Raw genomic sequence first — 21,470 nt, 5'->3', positions numbered from 1 at the left:
TTTCAGCACAACAATTTTCGAAAATGCAAAATGTTTCTATCAACAAACTATTTATAAATCACGGTACATCCTCCCGAGCGGTAATAATAAGGTCAGTTAACCAAGTGTTTAAGTGGTGTAGAAAGTAGCAAACAGTAAGCAGTTGTTCCAAGTCACTACGTGGTTAAATGTGCCAATGTTCTTTTGAAACGTAAAAATCCGTGTCCGAACCGTTTGGTTAAAGAAACTTTAAAAATCTTAATTAGGCGAAGATTCGGAATAACCAAATCATGTTTAACCAAGATTTACTGTAGTACAATTGTACTTAGTTGACGAACCTGTAAGCAGTGATTACTCCATTAGGAGCAGTCGGCGGAGCCCAAGTTGCTGTGATTGAGTTACTGGTAGTTGTAAACGTTGGTGTTGCCACAAGCCCAGGTATGTCCTCCTCATCTTTATGTAAACAAATTTAGTTCCGTAGAAAATACTAGGTTGGTCTTTCACAGAAGTTGGTGCAAAAAAGGTGCTTATAACTTACGAAAAAATGCAAAAGTTTCCAATATGCAGCATTAGCCTATAAATGGTGTGTACCATTAGGCTTGTGTTAGCTGAATTCTGAGTATACACCCTACCTTAATGTTATTCATAAACGTGGGTTGAAATTTCACTATTCTCAATAACACACGTACAACGAAAAGTGAAAAAACCCACATACTTTACCAAGGATTCGGGATACAAAAAAAGCAATGCATTTAGGTAACATAATCTGTCAAGACATCAGGCAGCGGCATTTTGTTATCACCTGCTGTTATTACAGGAGCCGAAAATGCGGTTAAACCAGATTTTCCCTCAGGAGATCCGGTGTCAGCCCGAAAGGCAACTTCGTACGATCGACCGGGTGCAAGTGGTCCATTGCAAACAGTTGTGACCAACGCTGGGTCACAGGTTTGGTCGTGACCTAAGACAAAAATATTTGGATCAACACGCGCATTTATTAAGATACACTGATGTGTTTGTCACCAATGTGTAAGATTGCTCTAATTATGGTGCAGCTCTCTAAATGCTTACCGTTCACAAATGTTTGTCCGTCATCAGTTACTCTCCTTTTCTTTCTTCCCGATGGCGAACTGCAGGTAATCGTCGCAGCAAAGTATTGGGGTGTTGGGTTCAGGATAGATGCTTCTGCCCAGTAGCTAATAGCTGCAACAAACTCAAGGTAAATAGATATTTCCAACGTTAACCAACTTAAACTCAACACAAGTTGATTAGAAGCAAGTTATTTTAACAAATATTTTTTATAACAGTTAGATATGTATAGCCTACTAAGAGACGATGTTTTCTTGGCAAAATATTATGCAAAAAAATACAAACAGTTTCAAAAATTCAAGTTGCAGTGCTTAAGCGATTGAGCTTAGATTGAAGTTTGAAAACAAAATCAACAAATCTAAAAAATTAGAAGCTTACTAGTAGCCGAAGAGCCTGATTCTCTTATAATCACATCAACAGCCAGGATTGTTCCGCCATCAGGTGTGAAAAACGTAGCCACACTGTTGCATGGGTTCGCAATGGCAAATGCCTGAGTAGCAGATGCACCGAGAAGATTTTGAGTAACACTGACATTAGGTTGTGCTCCAGCGAAAATTGCAGCGGCTATATTCAACATAGAAAAATTAATTGTCAATCTGTACAAGGTTGAAACCTGCAACTCACGTCTTGCCAGCTCTACCATAGGTGAAGCAGAGCCACTGCCAACAGAAGTGGATTGCGTGACAGTCACCGCGTAAACAGATCCTTGAGTGAGCCCAGCGAACGTGAGGTTAAACATTAGGGCCGTGCCGTCAGAATCCACCACGGTAAACGTCTGAGAGACATTCAATTTTACCATTGTTAGCGAACAACCAAAATCGAGTACACATTGTATCTTAAAAACCTACACTGTCATTAATTAAAAATAATATATTTTCTAAACAAATGATAAATCTCCCAACCATAATAGGATAAATATTGTCCAGTTTACTGTAAATTCGAAACGTAGTTTTTAGTTAATTTCAACCAACAGTTTTTAGAAAATTACCATAAACATTTCTGCGGCGTTACAAAACCCGCTGGTGATGGTAAATAAGTAAAAGTGCAAATTAAAAGAATGACATTTGAGAATTTTCCTATTTTTTTTATTTTTTTATTAAAATGGCGGGGGTGACCCCAAAGAAACACCTTATAGTAGACATACGAGGTCCGTCCGGTATTGACTGCAGGAAATGATACAGAAATATTTTTAAACCGTGTGCAGTTAATATATGTATAAATAACAATACCCCCAAAATCTCTTGTTTGGCAATCCCTGCATTATACTGGGAAGAACGATAAACTTACTCTAGTTTGACCCGCGAAATCGGTTGCAGTAATGGTGTAGTTGCTGGGACCAGGAACGGGTCTAGCTGTTATCCATGCCACATTTATAGCGGTGGAGTTGAATGGAGTAAGAGTGACATTTGTAACTGTTCCGGCCGCTGCGTACAACGAGATACAAAAAGTTAAAATTGCTCGACAGCGTAAAACTTAATCTATATCCGCCTCAAGTTCTAAAGTAGGAACGTGCCTTAACTAGCTAAAACCTATTTGTCAATGCACCACTGTATCACCCATAATTAGCCTAATTAACTCCAGTTAAAATGTAGCCGATAGATCTAAGAATACCAAGTAGAAAATATATCTCGCTGTTTCAGACAATAAAAGCATAACAGGACCATTTCTTGTTTTAAAATGACATGGCATCTATTTAAACAAAAAAATGTCAGTTAAATACAATCGCCTATCCTAAATTGAAACTAGCATTTACCAATCAACTTTAAGCAAATTAATGTTCAAGAGTTAATGCTATTTTATATTAGACTAAGTAGTAGTGTAGAAAGCCTCCTATCTTGTTTGGTGATAGTACGTCACATATTAAAAGCCACAGTTACTAAATGGAACCCTTACCAACAATTTCGGTTCTTGCTGTTATTTTGGCCTCAGGACCAAATCCTGCAGTTGTGTTAGCCCTCACAGAAAATATAATAGATCTAAAGAAAAATAAAGTCAGTACAGCCACTGTATATTCATTTTACGACAGTAAAACATTATGATTTGCCATACAAATGGTCTTTACCGAAACCCTGGTAGAACTTCTGTTGTAAATGTTGTCTGAGAAGCAAGTAACGTTTGAGTTACGTCGTAACATTCGCTGTCGCCCAGATCAGTACATTCAGAAACGTTTTGTCTGAAATAGTTATTAGCAAAAGTTTACTGTGGTTTATTACAAGGATATTTTATCTTACCTAATACGGATTTCATAGTAAAGTATGTTGCCCCTTGGTAGAGTTGCAGGTTTAATCGTTATGTTGAAGGAATTGTCAGTGTTGATATTCAAACCGAGGGTTGGAACATCAGGTACTAATAAAAGTTATAATTAGGTCAAACAAACTTAGGGCCGAATGCAGAAACCTGGATTATCTTTAGTCACGGCTTAGCGCCAATCGAGGCTCAGCCGATAATCCAGGTTTCTGCCTTCGGCCCTAATTGTCTTTAAAATGTAGTTGCGTACACGTTTGTTGCACTAAACTCGTGTGGCTTTAGACAACTACCAGGGATAAGTTCATACACACGCTCAATGAGCACTAACTTCCTTGTTTAGCACAAAACATGCTTACATCACCACATGTCTAATCTACTTCAAAACAATACACCGATCATACAACGTAATGTTGCCTAGAAAAAAATCTTGCAGACGAGAACACATAACAATTTGCGACACGTGCCTAGGTTTTGTTTTGTTTGTATGATTTGAAAGAAACTTTAGATTGAGAAATAAAGGTACCGTCTTCTGCTGTTGTAACCATCACAATTGAACCAGTGTTGTTCCCTGCGATCGTGGCCGCTACGATTCGCACGCTGTATGTTGTAAATGGATGCAGTCCCATGATTTCGTAGGTGGTTACGGAGGCGGCCACTGCATCTTCCATCGCAACGCCATTTACTGTCCAAGAAATGCTTTACAAACAAAACAGTTTGTAAAAACACATTGTTTCACAACACTTAGCAAATACATAGAGCTGCCTGAAATTCAAAATTTTAGTTATGCTTGTTTTGTGCACTTTAAAATTCTAGAACCTACCGAACAAAAAACAACAACAAAAAAAACGTACTTATATTCTGTTATGATGCCATTAGGGTTTGACGGTGGGTCCCATCCTATACCCGCAGTGGTGGTCGTAGCATTCAAAGAAACCAGGTTTGTAACTTCACCTGGAATTCCTTGATCGGTAGTAAAATTACGTGTTACACTTGGTCCGTCACCTGCACTAGTGCTTACAGTAATCTGTGAAAATAGCAATTAAACAGTATGTATGGCAAAGTAAGGAAGCATTAAGCGTTTTGTCTGAAATAGAATGTTTTTGCAAACATGCAACGTGAAAGTATCAGTTTTACTAAAACAGGAGTTAGAAGCATTGTACGACACCAAAATGGTTACAATGTAGTAACTTTTGGTTAAAAATTTAACCACCTCCCTAAATTGTATGATGTCGTAAAAAGGCATTTAGATGACGCAAAATGCTTTTCGTTTATTGACGTTAGGCAATAAAGTTTATTTTACATTTCTTAAGTGATGAAAGCAACCACCCTCTTCCAAGATCACTTACCCTGATTGTATAAGAAGTAAAAGCGTCTAGACCAGATATTTCGGTGACGCTAGAACTTGCAATAAACGGGTCCGAACGACTTGCGGCCAGACGATACTCCAACAGGAACATAAAGACTCCGGTAACAACAGAAGGTGGATCGTAGCTGACAGTAACCCCAGTTGCACTCGTTACTAACACAATGTTTGTTACGCTCCCGAGAGGAACTGTAAAAAAAGAAAAACGCTTAAATTTAATATGTAACTGGGTAACAGACGACGAAAAAACCACGTACAATTTTATTTTGTTTTCGTTTTAGTGATATGGTAAAAATTATGTGTTGAATTAAAAAAAATCAAAAGATACACATTTTTGCTAGCATACTTAAATTGGTTTGGATCTGAAGGGTTTGCAGATTGACGATATTCCCATGAAATGTGAAAAATCCCGTGACCAAAGCAAGTGGATCGTAATTTACAGTAACCCTCGTACTATACCTGGTGTGAGGACAACATTCCTGAAGGCTTTAAGTAAAACTGTTCAAACAGTTTAAAGTACATACACTTGTGTTGTTTTGTTATCAAGCGTTTCTAGAAACGCTCAGTTTCTATTTACAAGCAATAACTAGTTTGGTTTGCGAATGATATAAAATAAAAGTCAATCCCATTCAGCGCTACCGAATGACAACATAATTATAAACCCAACATAAAATAAACATTTGATTTGAAAGGACAAAACTGGACATATTTTTCTATTTTTTGTATTGATGTACCGACTAACCGCAAAACCCTTTATTTATTTTTACATACCTCCTTCACTGGTTCGCTGCATGGCTACAGTTCCTGCGTTTTCTCCAACAGCTGTACGGGCAAAGACGGTAACGGTGTATTCTGTGTAGGTTTCTAATCTTTCAATGGTGAACGAAAGGGTGCTTCCTGTTAAATTAACGGTTGTACCACTACCTGTCGTCGATGTCCAGGAAACTCTGTTAAAACACGTCTCAAACACTACAAAGCCAGGTTTATGAATATTTACGATTTTGTAAACACTTTCAGCACAACAATTTTCGAAAATGCAAAATGTTTCTATCAACAAATTATTTATGGATCACGGTACATCCTCCCGAGCGGTATTAATACGGTCAGTTAACCAAGTGTTTAAGTGGTGTAGAAAGTAGCAAACAGTAAGCAGTTGTTCCAAGTCACTACGTGGTTAAATGTGCCAATGTTTTTTTTAAACGTAAAAATCCGTGTCCGAACCGTTTGGTTAAAGAAACTTTAAAAATCTTAATTAGGCGAAGATTCGGAATAACCAAATCAAGTTTAACCAAGACTTACTGTAGTACAGTTGTACTTAGTTGACGAACCTGTAAGCAGTGATTATTCCATTAGGAGCAGTCGGCGGAGCCCAAGTTGCTGTGATTGAGTTACTGGTAGTTGTAAACGTTGGTGTTGCCACAAGCCCAGGTATGTCCTCCTCATCTTTATGTAAACAAATTTAGTTACGTAGAAAATATTAGGTATGTCTTTCACAGAAGTTGGTGCTAAAAAGGTGCTTATAACTTACGAAAAAATGCAAAAGTTTCCAATATGCAGCATTAGCCTTTAAATGGTGTGTACCATTAGGATTGTGTTAACTGAATTCTGAGTATACACCCTACCTTAATGTTATTCATAAAGGTGGGTTGAAATTTCACTATTCCCAATAACACAAGTACAACGAAAAGTGAAAAAAATCCACATACTTTACCAAGGATTCGGGATACAAAAAAAGCAATGCATTTAGGTAACATAATCTTTTAAGACAGTGGTTCTCAAACTTTTTTGACCGCGACCCAAATCTTAGTTTTATGAATATCTCACGACCCAAGCCTCAAACATCAAAAAATGTTTTTTTTTCAAATATGCACGAAAAAAGACGCAGACAACCAGTTGTAGTACACAGAACTATAAAACAATGATTTATTACAAACAAATGATTAATTTATTTTAGTGTAATTGATGAAACTGAAATTTTTCCTTCAAAAATCTTCAATGCAAGGCTCTATTTTTCATTCAAGGGACCACTTGATATTTTGTATTCAGTGAAAGGACTGTGATTTGACTTTTAACTGTGCTGTTCTGTAACGAGTCGGACCGCAATTTCGAGGCCACGTCTTGGTTGCATAGGAGTTTGCACATGTCGAAATGGCTGCAGGATTAACGAGCTCGATTCGTTCGACAACACTACATAACATAGCTCACATTATGGCTTTGCAGCACCATGATCATTGATAGTAATGAATCCCAAATCTAAAATGTTTGCTTGTACGAATACTTACTCATCCTTAAACGCTTACTGCTATATCTCCAAGTTCAGTTTCGCATGATGAACTTGTCCTATTATTTCCCGTGCTTTGACGTTACAATCGCCGTGTGCGTAAAAGTTGGAAGGCTATTGTCGTATGTGGTCTGTATGTGGTAATGGTTGGTTCATTTTACTGTACAACGTGGTCGAGTGAGGTGACTTTACTACTACTGCATTAAGTTAATTCGTTTGTGTTTACTTATTGCAGTAATAGTTCGTTTGGGCAGAATTGAATCGCCATATAACGCGACCCATTTTTTGACCCTGCGCGACCCATGTTTGGGTCGCGACCCATACTTTGAGAACCACTGTTTTAAGATATCAGGCAGCGGCATTTTGTTATCACCTGCTGCTATTACAGGAGCCGAAAATGCGGTTAAACCAGATTTTCCCTCAGGAGATCCGGTGTCAGCCCGAAAGGCAACTTCGTACGATCGACCGGGTGCAAGTGGTCCATTGCAAACAGTTGTGACCAACGCTGGGTTACAGGTTTGGTCGTGACCTAAGACAAAAATATTTGAATCAACACGCGCATTTATTAAGATACACTGATGTGTTTGTCACCAATGTGTAAGATTGCTCTAATTATGGTGCAGCTCTCTAAATGCTTACCGTTCACAAATGTTTGTCCGTCATCAGTTACTCTCCTTTTCTTTCGTCCCGATGGTGAACTGCAGGTAATCGTAGCAGCAAAGTATTGGGGTGTTGGGTTCAGAATAGATGCTTCTGCCCAGTAGCTAATAGCTGCAACAAACTCAAGGTAAATACATAATTTCCAACGTTAACCAACTTAAACTCAACACAAGTTGATTAGAATCAAGCCACATTCATCTACGTAAGAACGTATCACACATACAATTAGCATTCTTTTATTACAGTTAGACATGTACATTGAGAGCCGTGTTTACGAAGTTTCCTTGGTAAAATATCATGCAAAGAAAAACGACAAACAGTATCAATTTTAAGCTGCGTATTGCTTAAAGAATTTAGCTTAGATTGTAGTTTGAAAACAAAATCAATAAATCTAAAAAATGGAAACATACTAGTAGCCGAAGAGCCTGATTCTCTAATAATCACATCAACAGCCAGGATTGTTCCGCCATTAGGTGTGAAAAACGTAGCCACACTGTTGCATGGGTTCTCAATGGCAAATGCCTGAGTAGCAGATGCGCCAAGGAGATTTTGAGCAACAGTAACATTAGGTTGTGCTCCAGCAACAGGCGTGGCGGCTAAATTAAACAAAGAAAAATTAATTGTTAGTGTTTGCAAGGTTAAAACCTACAACTCACGTCTTGTAAGCTCTACCACGGGTGAAGCAGAGCCACTGCCAACGCTAGTAGATTGAGTGACAGTCACCGCGTAAACAGATCCTTGGGTGAGCCCAGAGAACGTGAGGTTAAAATTTAGGGCCGTGCCGTCAGAGTCCACCACGGTAAACATCTGCAAGACATTCAATTATATCATTGTTAGCGAAGCATCCACGTAATTTTTATGTTGGTCAAAACTTACGAAGCGTCCGCTTTAATTTCCCAACTATAATAGGCAAAATACTATCACTATTTTTTTAATAATTTTAAAAAAATGGCGAGGATGAGCCCAAAGAAAGACCTCATGGTAGACATTCGGGGTCCGTCTGCATTGACTGTAGGAAATGATACGGAAATGTTTTTAAACCGTGTGCAGTTAGTATATGTATAGAAAACAATATCCCCAAAATTTCTTGTTTGTCAATTGCTGCATTATACGAACGACAATGGAAGAATGAAAACTTACGCTAGTTTGACCCGCGAAATCGGTTGCAGTAATGGTGTAGTTGCTTGGACCGGGAACAGGTCTAGCTGTTGTCCATGCCACATTTATAGCGGTGGAGTTGAATGGAGTAAGAGTAACATTTGTCACTGTTCCGGCCGCTGCATACAACGAGATATAAAAAGTTACAATTACAGCGTACAAGCATACAACGAGATATAAAAAGTTACAATTACAGCGTACAAGTTATTCTATATCTGCCTTAAGTTCAAAATTAGGAACGAGCTTTATCTTGCTCAAACCTGTTTCCCAATGCCTCACCGTATCACCCATAATTAGTCTAATTCACTCCAGTTAAAATGTATAGATCTAAGTATACCAAGTAGAGAATATATCTCGTTGTGTCAGGCAATGAAAGGCCTCGTGGCCCCCTTTAAGAAACCCAGTAGGACCTGTGCCCCCCTTAAACATGTAAATGTCAATCTTGTGTTGGAATTCGGTATTAGTTTCGGCTTTAAACAGGTCGAATTATAGATTAACGAGAATCCGTAATCGTGAAAAACCTCAATATAGACAAATACTTTGTGAAATAGTCGATTAAATTAGGAAATAATGTTAAAAAGAAAATGGCTTTTAGTGGGTGTATTTGGGGAAACCTACACCCGTGGTCCCGCGGAACACAGGGCATGGGCCCTGGTTGAGAACCACGGTTTTAAACCAACTTTTAAACGACATGTCATCGTATTAAAAAAATGAACAAGAAATGTCAGCCAAATACAATCGCACATCCTAAATTAAAAACTTACAAATTTTGCAAAGCTTCCTATCTTGTTTGGTGACATTAAGTCACATATTGAAAGCCACAGTTGCTAAAATGCACACTTACCAACAATTTCGGTTGTTGCCGTCATTGGGGCCTCAGGACCAAATCCTGCAGATGTGTTAGCCCTCACAGAAAATATAATGGATCTAAAGAGAAATAAAGTAAGTACAGCCACTGTATATCTTCATTTACGACAGTAAGACATTTTGAATTGGCATGCAAATGGTCTTTACCTGAACCCTGGCAGAACTTCTGTTATAAATTTTGTTTGAGAGGCTGGCAACGTTTGCGTTAGGTCGTAACATTCGCTGTCGCCAAGAGAAGTACATTCCGAAAAGTTTTGTCTGAAATAGTTATTAGCAAAAGTTTACTGTGGTTCATTACTACGATATTTTATCTTACCTAATACGGATCTCATAGTAAAGTATATTTCCCCTGGGTGGAGTTGCAGGTTTAATCGTTATGTTGAAGGAATTGTCAGTGTTGATATTCAAACCGAGGGTTGGAGCATCCGGTACTAAATAGAAGTTATAATTGGGCCAAACAAACTTATTGTTGTTAAATTTTAGTTGCGTAACGTTTGTTGCAGTAGGGTCGCTTTAGACAACTCCCAGGAATAAATTCCAATTCAAGCTTAATGAAACTCAAACTTTCTTGTTTAGCACAATACATGCTCACATCACAACCGCCTAAATCAGTGGTTCCCAAACTTTTTTATATTTTTTTCAAAACGGTCCCTTTGCCATTATTTCGAGGGCTCGCGGTCCTTAAGCTTAAATGTGTATTTCATAAAAACGAAGGTTGATTGCAGGATTTTAGCTAGTTATGCAAGATTGCGCATAACAATCATCCAAAGACAGCATGTAACATCACAAACAGGACAAAAACATTAGGATTGTGCGCGAACAATTGCATTTTTGATAGTTGTCATTCAAAAAGGCCATTGTTTAGCAATGCAGACAGTCGATTCTCAATTCTACTTTGATTTAAACTTATTTAGTGGCACAAACTGACGCCAAATAAGATTATAGAATTATTTCAACCCCCCAAAATTGCCTCACGGACCCCTAAAAGACCGCGGACCCCAGTTTGGGAACCGCTGGCCTAAATCTACTTTAAAATATTACACCAATCATACAACATAATGTTGCCCAGGAAAGACTCGTACATACGAAAGCACATTGCAATTTGCTACACGTGCCTCGAGAAATGCGCATAAAATCGTGACGTTAGTGCAAACGCACACCAAATTCGAAAATGCCGGTTTTGTTTCGTTTGTATGATTTGAGAAAAACTTATGAGTGAGATATAAAAGTACCGTCTTCTAGTGTTGAAAACATCACAATTGAACCAGTGTTGTTGCCTGCGATCGTGGCCGCTACGATTCGCACACTGTATGTTGTAAATGGCTGCAGTCCCGTGATTTCAAAGGTGGTGACGGAGGCGGACACCGCATTTTCCATCGCAACGCCATTTACTCTCCAAGAAATGCTTTACAAACAAAAACAGTTGGTAAAAACACATTGTTTTACAAAACTTAGCAAATACACCGAGCTGCCTGAAATTTAAAACTTGAGTAATGTGTTGATTTAACTTTTATTAGCTGTCTTCCATGTATTTTGGTTTTCATGCAATTTCGTTAGCGTACTAACGAATCTGGTCTTTCATTCACTCAACTGGGGCTTTTTTATTTCTGTCTAGATTATGCAGGGAGCATAAGATTTGTATCGAAAAATACTGTTATTGTAGGCGGTTTATAGAACATGGTTCAGAAGCGATGAGCCAAAGTCAAACTTATTACATTGTTTGTTGCAGAAGCGACTGGAAAATAGAACAAAAGGATTAAAAACTTTAAGGTGCATCTTTGCTTCTGATACCGACCTAAATAAAGCTACAAAAGGAGAAAACATACTAGTAATCTGTTATGACGCCGTTGGGAGTTGAAGGCGCTTCCCATTGCACGCTAGCACTTATAGTTGTGACTGCCGAACTACTAGGATTTGTTACATCGCCAGGAATGTCTTGCTGGGTAGTGAAGTTCATTTCTACGCTTGGTCCATTACCGGCACCAGTGCTCACAGTAATCTGTGAAGAAACACTTACAAGCCTAAGATGCTGACACTACAACCAAAATTACAGAATGTGATGTAGTTTTCAAGACTCGCTTAAAGCATGGTACTATTGACAATGACAAAATACAAAAAGCTGTAAAAATACAATATAGGCTTTGAAGTGCGTGTAGGTGTAAAAATTGTAACTTTTTGTCCCTTTCTCAAGGCTACTTACCCTAACTGTGTAAGGGGTAAAAGCATTCAGGCCAGTTATTTCGGTGGCGCTTGAACTTGCAGTAAATGGACCTGAAGCTGTGGCATCACGATATTCCAATACGAATGTAAAGACTCCTGTCACAATAGAAGGTGCATCGTAGCCTACAATGACCCCAGTTGCACTCGGATTGAACACAATATTCCTTACGCCCGTGAGAGGAACTGTAAACCAAGAAAATTACTCTGAATTTGTTTACTAAAAACAGAAAAAAATGTCTACAATTTTTACATTTTAATTGTGTTGCATCGTAAGAAAACATGTGTCCAGTTAAAACAAATCAAAAGAAACATTTATGTTTATGAAACGATGTGTTTATTGTTTGGTTTAGGTTTACATTGCAAAGTTATAAACAGTCATCATAAACATAACGTTGGTCCCTATCAACATACGAAAACTTGGCGCATTTCGATATTAGTTGCATTCACACGTCTGTTTCAAAGTTTCAAAGGGACCACTATAACCAGGAATCCGAACAGTAATTTATTTTTCAGTAATACATGTTTGACTCAAATTTTTTAAATGTGTGTCCATGGTTGTTGTCTAAGATTTATAACTTTTGGGCAGAAACACCAGGAAAAACTCACTAGGTGGTCGTAAGTTGAACGGCTTCTCTGTTAATTCTAAGATTTAAGGCTAAAGGTTTTTTACAGCAAATAAACTGGTATTTTGAAAGTAGCAAAACAATTTGACAAAACACATGAAAATTATGGATTAATGTACATGAGCATGATGTTTAGGCTACTCATTAGATTAGGGTTGCCATATTTTATGGAACACAATCCCTGACAAAATTTATCTCGGCTGCGTGAACCCAGTTTTTCTCAAACTTTAAGTCTCAATGTGTTGACGTAAGTCTGAGTGTGTATTTCAGAAAAACGAAAGTTGATTGCAGGATTTTAGCTAGTTATGCAAAATTGCGCATAACAATGATCCAAATCTGACATCACAGACAGGACAAAAACATTACAATTGTGCGCGAACAATTGCATTTTTGTTAGTTGTCATGCAATAAAGCCTATTGTTTAACAATGGAGACGGTCGATTCTCACTTGAACTTTGATTTCAACTTATCCAGTTGCACAAACTGACGCCAAATAAGGATATAGAATTACTTCCACCTTTTCGAGGTCCCCGCAAAATGCCCTAAAGGACCGCGGACCCCAGTCTGAGAACAGCTGCGTTGACCATTTTTGCGATCCAAACACTTCTATTCCGGAATAAATTGAATATTGGGAAGTCACACGGACAGCGACACGAGAAAACGTTACATACGATACTCTGATCCTTGTCAATTAACTTTCTGCGCACGCTTTTGTTTAGTTAAGTTTTTTTTTAACCAAAAAAATTAAACGATGGGAGTCACAAGGACCTTTTTAAGTCTGAAGAAAAATGCCACTGTTAAAATGTTCTGATGTCTCACGCATTCGACTTTTAGTTGTGAGTTAGTTCCCTGCATAATAGGTACACAGTTAAATGAAAGTTCCCACGTTCTCATGTAGCTTCGAATGCTGTGTTTTGTTGAGACGCGGATTTTTATTTGTGTATTTAACGCATATTGTTAAACATCTAGTAACAAACAGGTATTGTTACGCGCGCACACACATCAAACAGTAACAGGTACGTTAACCTGCGCGCCGCCAGTTTACCTCTTATCGTTTCATGGTATAGACGCGGTTGTAGCTATCTACTAGAAATTTTCTCCGTTGGTACATTAATTTTATAACATATACAAATAATTTTTCTTGAATTCCGGACTTTTAGGTACATTTTAACATTTCTCCCTGACGCAGATTTAAACACTAAATTCCCTGACATGTCAGGGAAAATCCGGACGAATGGCAACCCTACATTAGATGGTCTGCATACCTCCTTCACTGGTTCGCTGTATGGCGGCAGTTCCTGCGTTTTCTCCAACAGCTGTCTGGGCAAAGACCGTAACGGTGTATTCTGTGTAGGCTTCTAACCCTCCAATGGTGTACGAAAGGGTGCTTCCTGTTAAATTGCCGGTGGTACCACCACCTGTCACTGGTGTCCATGAAACTCTGTTACAAAACACGTTGCAAAAAACTATACAGTCAGATTTATGAAATTTCCGGATTGTTTTTAAATTTAATTTCTAGAACCACAAGTTTTAGGTATCTACAAAATATTTCCATTAACAAACTATTGATAATCACAGAACATCCAGATTGGGCGAAGATATGGAAAAAATATTCGGTTTATCTACGGTTTACTGTAGTTGTACTTAACTGACGCACCTGTAAGCAGTAATTATTCCATTAGGAGCAACCGGTTCAACCCAATTTATTGTGATTGAGTTCATGGTAGTTGTAAACGTTGGTGTTGCCACAAGTCCAGGTATGTCTACGTCCGTTGTTGCAGTAGCCGAAGTTGGGGGACCATTTCCAGCAGTAGTTGACACAATAACCTAGAAACAATAAGCAGTGCATATTGCTGTCTTCGGGTGGTAGGCAACGGAGAATACAAGCTTACCTCAAACGTGTAATCAACCCCAGGTATTAATCCAGTGATAGTTTGCATGAGATTATTGCTGTTGACAGTTCGCGACGTGATGTTCACAGCAAAGTATCGAACCGCGTACAAAAAGACCCCAGTTACAGGAGTTGGTGCGGTGTAGCTGATGGTGGCATGGGTGGCGTTGACCATTACCATTACTCCTGACACACCGAAAGTGGGAGCTGCGATGAAAAGCACAAAAGTTAAGGTAAAAGACAAGTATTACCGAAAATAGAAAAAAACGCATCCAATTATGTTAAAATGCCCAACACTTTTGACTAACACCCACCTGTTTCAGGCGTGGTTTGAGTTACAGGAGCGCTAGCAGGCCCTGTTCCTCCTCCTGTAGTAGCTGTAACAGTTACTTGGTACATTCGGAAAGCCTGAAGCCCTGTGAGCTGGGTTGTTAATCCAGCTGCAACATTGATGCTGCCAGATGTCATAACTTCCCCAAAATTAGCGTGATTCTGAAATTGTGAGGAGATTTTAAGTTTGTTTCTAGTTTTTAATTCAAAGAAGAAGAAAATTCGAAAGACTTTTAATCGAGCTTAATGAATTATCATAAAAAGGTAAACGCTAAACAGTTTAATTTCAACGCTAATTTTTGCTGTTTAAGAAAAAGCAATGTATATTTTTCTGTATTTTTGACAGTTACGTCTTTCGAAGTTTAACTAAACTTTAAAATCAGTAAAAATTTATAAAGCCCGTTTAACGCTAAAAACGTAAAAACTGGTTTAAAGTTGCATTTGCAACTTTCACAACTCAAGATAATCATGTTGCTTGCGAGTATTTTTTTAACATGAAATCAGTAAAAAAAAAATTTTGTTTCTTGTGAAAGTAATGTGCATTTAAGCATTATTACACAATACAGCTGCTTACTGTTGTCTGATAGTTAACTGTATAAAAGGTCAGAATTCCGTTGAGCGACGCTGGTGCAGACCACGTGACATCAAGAGCTGGACCTGTTGCTGGTGTCACAGCTGTTATAGTTGGAGAGGTTGGCGCTAAAAACAAACAACTTGTGTTTTTACCAGGTCTACATTAAAGTTTGCTTAATAATTGCTTTTAATAAGCACATTGTTTACCGGATTGCATGTTTATTAATATTTTTTGTTTGACCCTGTGTAAAAGCTGCGTAAAATCCTCGTTTATGCTGTTAAACCTTTACTTTTGCTAACGTTTTACCTTTCACACCGATGGACTTGTAGCAAAAAAATTCTATAGTTCGACCAATACCTGCTTCTTGAGTTTGACCGAAGCAAGTTGACGTGCTTGTCTGTACAGCTGCACTAACTGCAATCACGTCAACAGTTACACTGTAACTTTCGAAGGAACTGAATCCCGAAAAAGAAGCTTGATTTGTGCCAATAGAGAAATTCCTTGTAACTGTGCCAGTGGTGGTCGAATTGTATGTAACTGAATACATCTACCAAAGTTAAACACAGAGTTGACAAGCGAACAAACAAGCGGTCTATACAAGACTATCAAACAAGGTATTCTTACGGAAATCAAACTGGAGTCATTGGCCCGGTTGTTTGTCCATATCACAGTAATGCTATCGCTTGCTGAGCTCGAACAAGTGGCATCGATTGTGACAAGCGCTAAATATATTAAAAAACAAGGTTTGTAAGGATCCGATAAAATGGTAGTTAATAAATAACGCTATTTATGCCACTTACGTATATTACACACTTTTCCACTCCATAAAGACGGACAAGTGCATGTAAAATCAAATGCTGCGTCTGTGCACGTTCCACCCATAAGACATGGGTGTTCGGTAAAACACGTGTCGATATCTACATACATATAAGACAAGTTTAACACCGACTTGTGTTGTAGCATTGCAACATACTTTGTTGATTTTATTTTTATTTTCTTATTCGTTGTACTGTTGCACCCTAAAAAGTAGACAGATGCGCTTAAAGATAGCACATAATGATCCTAAAATTCCATGGCTTTTTTATCATATTCGTATGAACGGCTGCCCTAAAATTTAGGATATTTCGTAAATGCAACTCTGGGCACAAAAGCTATGATAAATTCTGAAATAACTTTAAAATAACAGCAAAAACAGTCTGTAAACAGTTTTAGAGTTTTTTTCGTCGATTTGATATTTTAAAGAAATATAACCAAATTTAGATGCGAGATCAAAAATACAGTGTGATCTCGAATACCTGTTTCATAAATAGCTAAAAAACCACTGTTTTCCGTAGAATTGTGACTTTCGAAACGGGCCCAGACCAATCCCGTAGTTAGGGTGTTAGTCCACAGGACTGGTGCAGCGCTCCCGGTTAGATTTCCACTTAACTGCTGTCGGCTGCAGTATAAACAATGTTTTACAACCGGAAATTAAACAACCAAAAATTTGTTTCTCTTAGATTATGCAAATACTTACACGTCAAATGGTGAAATAGTTGTTGGCAAATTTCCGAAACCAATTTCCAGAACGTCTTGACGGGCTTGTGTATCGAAGATATCAAAGGTAAATCGGATATCTGTGCACACAAAACAAATAGTGAAACGTTCTATAGAACGTTCTATTATACATATAAATGAGTAAAATAAAGAAGTAACACTTTGCGATACTGCTAAAATAACAAACGCACAACTAAATGTAACAGCTTAACATACCCCCAAATGGGTGTTCGAACTGCCAGAATGAGCTGGAGAATTCTGGGTAAGGTGCTGGAAAGTTTTGAGTCTGAAAAGCTCCAGAAGTAAATGGGCATGCCGTTATTCCAACATTCGTATTAGAACTGTTGCACAGATTTCCTACACAAAAACTTTAGCGTTAACAAACGTTTGTGTGTTTACGTTTGTTAGACTTATACCAGTAAACTGTTTCACAGCAGTACTCCAATTTCCAAAACCGGCGGATGTTTCCGCGCGAATACGGATACTGTATTCACGGTAGGGAATCAGATCGGTGAGAACAAAAAAATTTGAAGGGAAGTTTTTCGTGCTAATTGTGTAGATCTGCAAAGTAAAAAAAAAATCGGTTTTTTTATCCACTTTGAACAAAAGGGTTTGTTCAAAATTATACAGATTTTGCAAATAAAGTTGAATACATTGGTTTATTGTGACTACAAGAACAATTGTCAAACTGGTGGTCTCTACGGTACAGTTGAAGTAAGATTCGACATTTTTTGGTGTTGCGTTTTGTGCTTTGCATTTATGTCAAGTATTTGCACATTGTACACAATGTTGCGTCCTTTATGGTAATCTTTGCAACAACAGCTGCACCAAAAAAGCAGGCTTAACAAGAGTGGATAACGTCCGGCACTCTATTAATTTAATACGGCTTTATTATTTGAATACAGTTAAATCTTGCCGTTTCTGAGCCACATCCACGTTGGTCAATAACTCCAAAACTCGCACAACTATCTGCCGATCGCATTGTTCCGATCTGGTACCCGGTAGTGATTCCACGACCAGTTTCGACAGGTGCTGTCCATGTGAGGAAGGTTTGGACTGCTGTGGCCGATGAAGCAAAATCAGTTGGGGCGAGTGGAACTGCGGAAATACGGAATTAAAAGCTATTAAAACAAAACTAATATATATGCAAATTGAATGCACCTATTTGATAGTTTATTCATTTGGTTCGATGTCAACATTTGTATACTTTAATAGATTTTAAACTTTTAAACCACCGGGAAAAACATTTGAAACTTTACCGAATGAAAGCGACGAAAAAACATTAAAACAGTCACTTACGACTTTCGGCAGTCCGGATTTTAACAGAAATAGCAGTAAAGCTAACAGTTGCAGTCGAAATTTCTGTTCCATTAGTGCCTGGACCTAATTCGATGGTATAATTTGTAAATGAAGTAACACCTAAAGTGATCACCTGTAAAACAAGTGAAAACCAGTTTCGTTAAAAATAACACAACGGAGATTAACAAACTTACGTTAAAATTGGTTTGATTGACAAAAGGTGTGGTGATAGTATTACTTATTCCGTCGCCAGCGGAGTATGTTAAGACATAATTTTGAATGTAGGCCAGTGTATTCCACTCTGGGGTAACTTGGAAAGTGACAGTGACAGAAGTTATACCGCTGGTCATGTTGAACTCAGACGAAGCTTCCAGATTGGAAATAACGATGTAAGCTAAGTAAAAATGACACAAATTAAGCTTTTTGGTTAAGTTTGTAATTTGCATTTTTTTCCCTAAATCCATAGCTTAAACAATTTGCAAAAAATATAGAATACTATGTTGGATTTTTTATTTCACTTCTAGTGACATAAATAAAAGCATACTTTAGTTTTGACCTTGTATTATCGTTAAGTTATTTTCGTGTACCAGTCAGGGTTCATGATCTAAAATTCTAAAATAGCCAACTCGTGGGACTTAAATGTGGGGTGCTTGCAAACTTTATCACTCAACTCATTCACGTGGTTTTGCTTAATTTCTGTTTTTGCAAATTTCTGCATTTTCAGGCCACAGCTCTGCAATTCGGACATAAAACGTGCATTTTTGATCCATTTTGTGCTTTTTTAGTGTTGCACGTCTCGCAGGCGTGCCTTGAAGCAAGGTTTACATAAAGAAGCTTCTCCAGGTTTCGGTATTTTGGATTTGATTAAATTATTCTGAAACACTTCCGAATAGTGCAATATTATGAAATGACCGGCCATAGTGTGACGCTTTTACATCGACTAAACAACAGACACTACCTTTTGCTTTAAGCAAGAAAAAACTTTTTTAACATAAACACTGGTACCATTACTACCACTTGTTGCATTTATCCAACTTAAAATACAACTTACGTCTGCAACGTAATCCGTCGCCAATAAAAGCAGAGTTGCAAGTGCAATCAAAAGAACCAACGGTGTTAGTACAGGTAGCGTTTGGGTCACAACGATTTGGATCCATGCATTCGTTCACATCTGTGCCAAAAAATATGCTTGTATTTTGAAAATTGCAACGCAACAAAACCAGTGTGTGAAGTTAGGTCTGAATTGAGTAAGTTTTATTTCCACTTCTTCTCGAACGAAACCTATAAAGCCCAGCCCGATCGATTACTCTGGCCTATGTTTTTTTTTGACAGTTGGCCTCATGTGTAATAACCTGAATCATATACAATTTAAATAAAATTTGAAACTCGTTAGAACGTGAGCAGCAATTTTTGCCGTATTAAGTTAACTGATGAGTTACCACCAACACAAAACCAACACAGCATTACCTATTTCGCAGTCACGCCCTGTCCAGTTACTGGGACATGTGCAATTGTAACCAACGAATTTATTTGCACACATTCCTCCATTCATACAGGGATTGTTTGCCGTACAAATATAAATGCCTGTAAAAAGAGTATTTTCAAAAATCTTTAGCACCAGGTATTGAGCAACCCCCAAGGATAAGGCAGAATTAATGGACAAAATATGTTGCCAATTATAAAATTTATAAGAAGTACATGTGCTGTTGTCCAACAGAATAATGTTCGTTTGTTTACTGTTCTGTATATGTTGCGTAAAAAGGACTTATATTTCGAAAAAAGGACTTTATAAATATATTTCGGCCTTTTAAATTAAAATGACTTAACATCTTTGTGACATTGTTTTTGCGGTCAACATTTAAGATCAACGTTAACCAACGTGAATTTTTCAGATTTTCAAACAAATATATATATATATATAAATATATATATAGCGGAGTTGGGCATCTCTTGCCTGGTGCATAACTTATTAGGAATCCAGTAAACGTGATGCTTTGGTCGCTGTGAAAATGAACATAGACATGTTGGCGGTTAATCGTGAATGATTGTGAAGTCACATTGTAACCAACGGGATTAGTTTCACTTGCCGTTGTATTTCCGTTTAAGATAGCGACGGCAGACCCAGAAAACTGTTAATCACAAAAGATGGTTATTACATACATTCTAGCAAATAGCACTATAATTAGAAGAGCACTACAATTGTCGATTAATGTACATACAAAAAGTGGGACTGGTTGAAGAACACGATAGTCCGAGTTGTTGTTGAAAATGATGTAATCTTCTACAGGTTGAACGTCAATAGCCACAATGGTGAAGATAATTCCTGCCCCTGAAAAACACAAATCGCTCCAGTCCCAAACAATACTACTTTACGTTAAGCACATATTTAAATAATTTTTAGTCGTAGTAGTTGACAGGTCAATTTTTGTTTCTAAAAATTCTTCTATTTTTTCACATGTGACAAAATTTAAACTTAAATAACCAATTTCGTTTAACAAAACAAAAACCAAATAGTTTGTAGATATAACAACAGGTCTATAGTTTCTGCCGATCAACACGGCTTTAAATTTAGTTTAAAATTGTTTCTCTTTAATTTAGATTTAAAGCGATACGACACTTGTAGCGTGAATAAGACTGTATGTGTTGGACAATCAGATATTTTTTTTACCGCTTGCAGCCGGAAGGTCAATTAACCATGTCACGTCCTGGTTTATCTCGTAAAGCATGCTTCCGTCGAAGAAAGTTGGCCATTCAATTAAGCCTGTTATATTGCAAAGAGTCGCATTCTCCAGATTCCCAGCACAAAAATAACCTGAGGGTAAACAGGAAAGACGATTGCAAATAAAATTTGAATCGTTTCTGTCGTTACGGCTGTCCGATCATGAAAAATTAAATCAAGAAAATCGATTGTAAATATACTAAAGCATTTACTGACAATCAACATCTATCCTCTTAGTTCAACTGGCAAATTAACATACACAACCATCCGACGTCACCCTATATATGCTTAACCCAAATCATCTGTGTGGCGTTAAATAGACTATAGGTACGTTTGGATATAAAACAAGCAAGCAGAGAAATTAATACTGGTTATCCATACAACATAATACTTACCCTTGCAATTGCCAGGCCTTCCTCGGTACTCAGGCTCATTACAAGGACAATCAAAGCTTCCAATTACGTTTCTGCAAGACTCTGCGGGCACCAGACAATCGTCGAGGAAGGCCGCACATTCATCAATGTCTGAATAAACGCCCAAGTGTTGGTTAGTGGCCTTAGGAATTTTTAAAAGATATGTTTTGTTTGAAGTGTAAACATCCATGTAATTTAAAAGCAAATAAAATCAGGCTCAGTAA

The 21,470-nt window shown here is 37.8% G+C and overlaps 1 protein-coding gene across 1 annotated transcript; it reads right to left on the bottom strand.

Annotated features, from left to right (window-relative positions):
• Nucleotides 1-973: 973 nt before the first annotated feature.
• LOC145234325 (phosphatidylinositol phosphatase PTPRQ-like) lies at nucleotides 974-19,688 on the bottom strand. The gene is made up of 40 exons (XM_080099089.1): nucleotides 19,582-19,688; nucleotides 19,166-19,285; nucleotides 18,309-18,508; nucleotides 18,115-18,247; nucleotides 17,732-17,913; nucleotides 17,232-17,376; nucleotides 17,032-17,172; nucleotides 16,796-16,895; nucleotides 16,575-16,717; nucleotides 16,080-16,196; nucleotides 15,904-16,001; nucleotides 15,637-15,826; nucleotides 15,280-15,404; nucleotides 14,690-14,867; nucleotides 14,377-14,582; nucleotides 14,142-14,311; nucleotides 13,750-13,925; nucleotides 11,842-12,044; nucleotides 11,468-11,640; nucleotides 10,874-11,046; nucleotides 9,958-10,072; nucleotides 9,789-9,899; nucleotides 9,619-9,701; nucleotides 8,757-8,893; nucleotides 8,273-8,423; nucleotides 8,027-8,212; nucleotides 7,596-7,727; nucleotides 7,330-7,485; nucleotides 6,004-6,118; nucleotides 5,447-5,622; nucleotides 4,659-4,864; nucleotides 4,164-4,336; nucleotides 3,836-4,008; nucleotides 3,297-3,411; nucleotides 3,128-3,238; nucleotides 2,959-3,041; nucleotides 2,353-2,489; nucleotides 1,690-1,840; nucleotides 1,444-1,629; nucleotides 974-1,179 (listed from the first exon to the last, which is right to left on the bottom strand). Exons 1-40 carry the CDS (start codon nucleotides 19,664-19,666, stop codon nucleotides 974-976), a joined length of 5,961 nt encoding a protein of 1,986 aa, XP_079955215.1. The 5' UTR covers nucleotides 19,667-19,688.
• Between the last annotated feature and the right edge of the window lie 1,782 nt (nucleotides 19,689-21,470).

The sequence above is a fragment of the Phallusia mammillata genome, chromosome 1 (assembly GCF_965637545.1).
Source record: "Phallusia mammillata chromosome 1, kaPhaMamm4.hap1.1, whole genome shotgun sequence".
Classification (NCBI taxonomy): domain Eukaryota; kingdom Metazoa; phylum Chordata; class Ascidiacea; order Phlebobranchia; family Ascidiidae; genus Phallusia; species Phallusia mammillata.
Note: the sequence above shows the minus strand (reverse complement) of the source record. Positions and strands in the feature narration are given on the sequence as shown.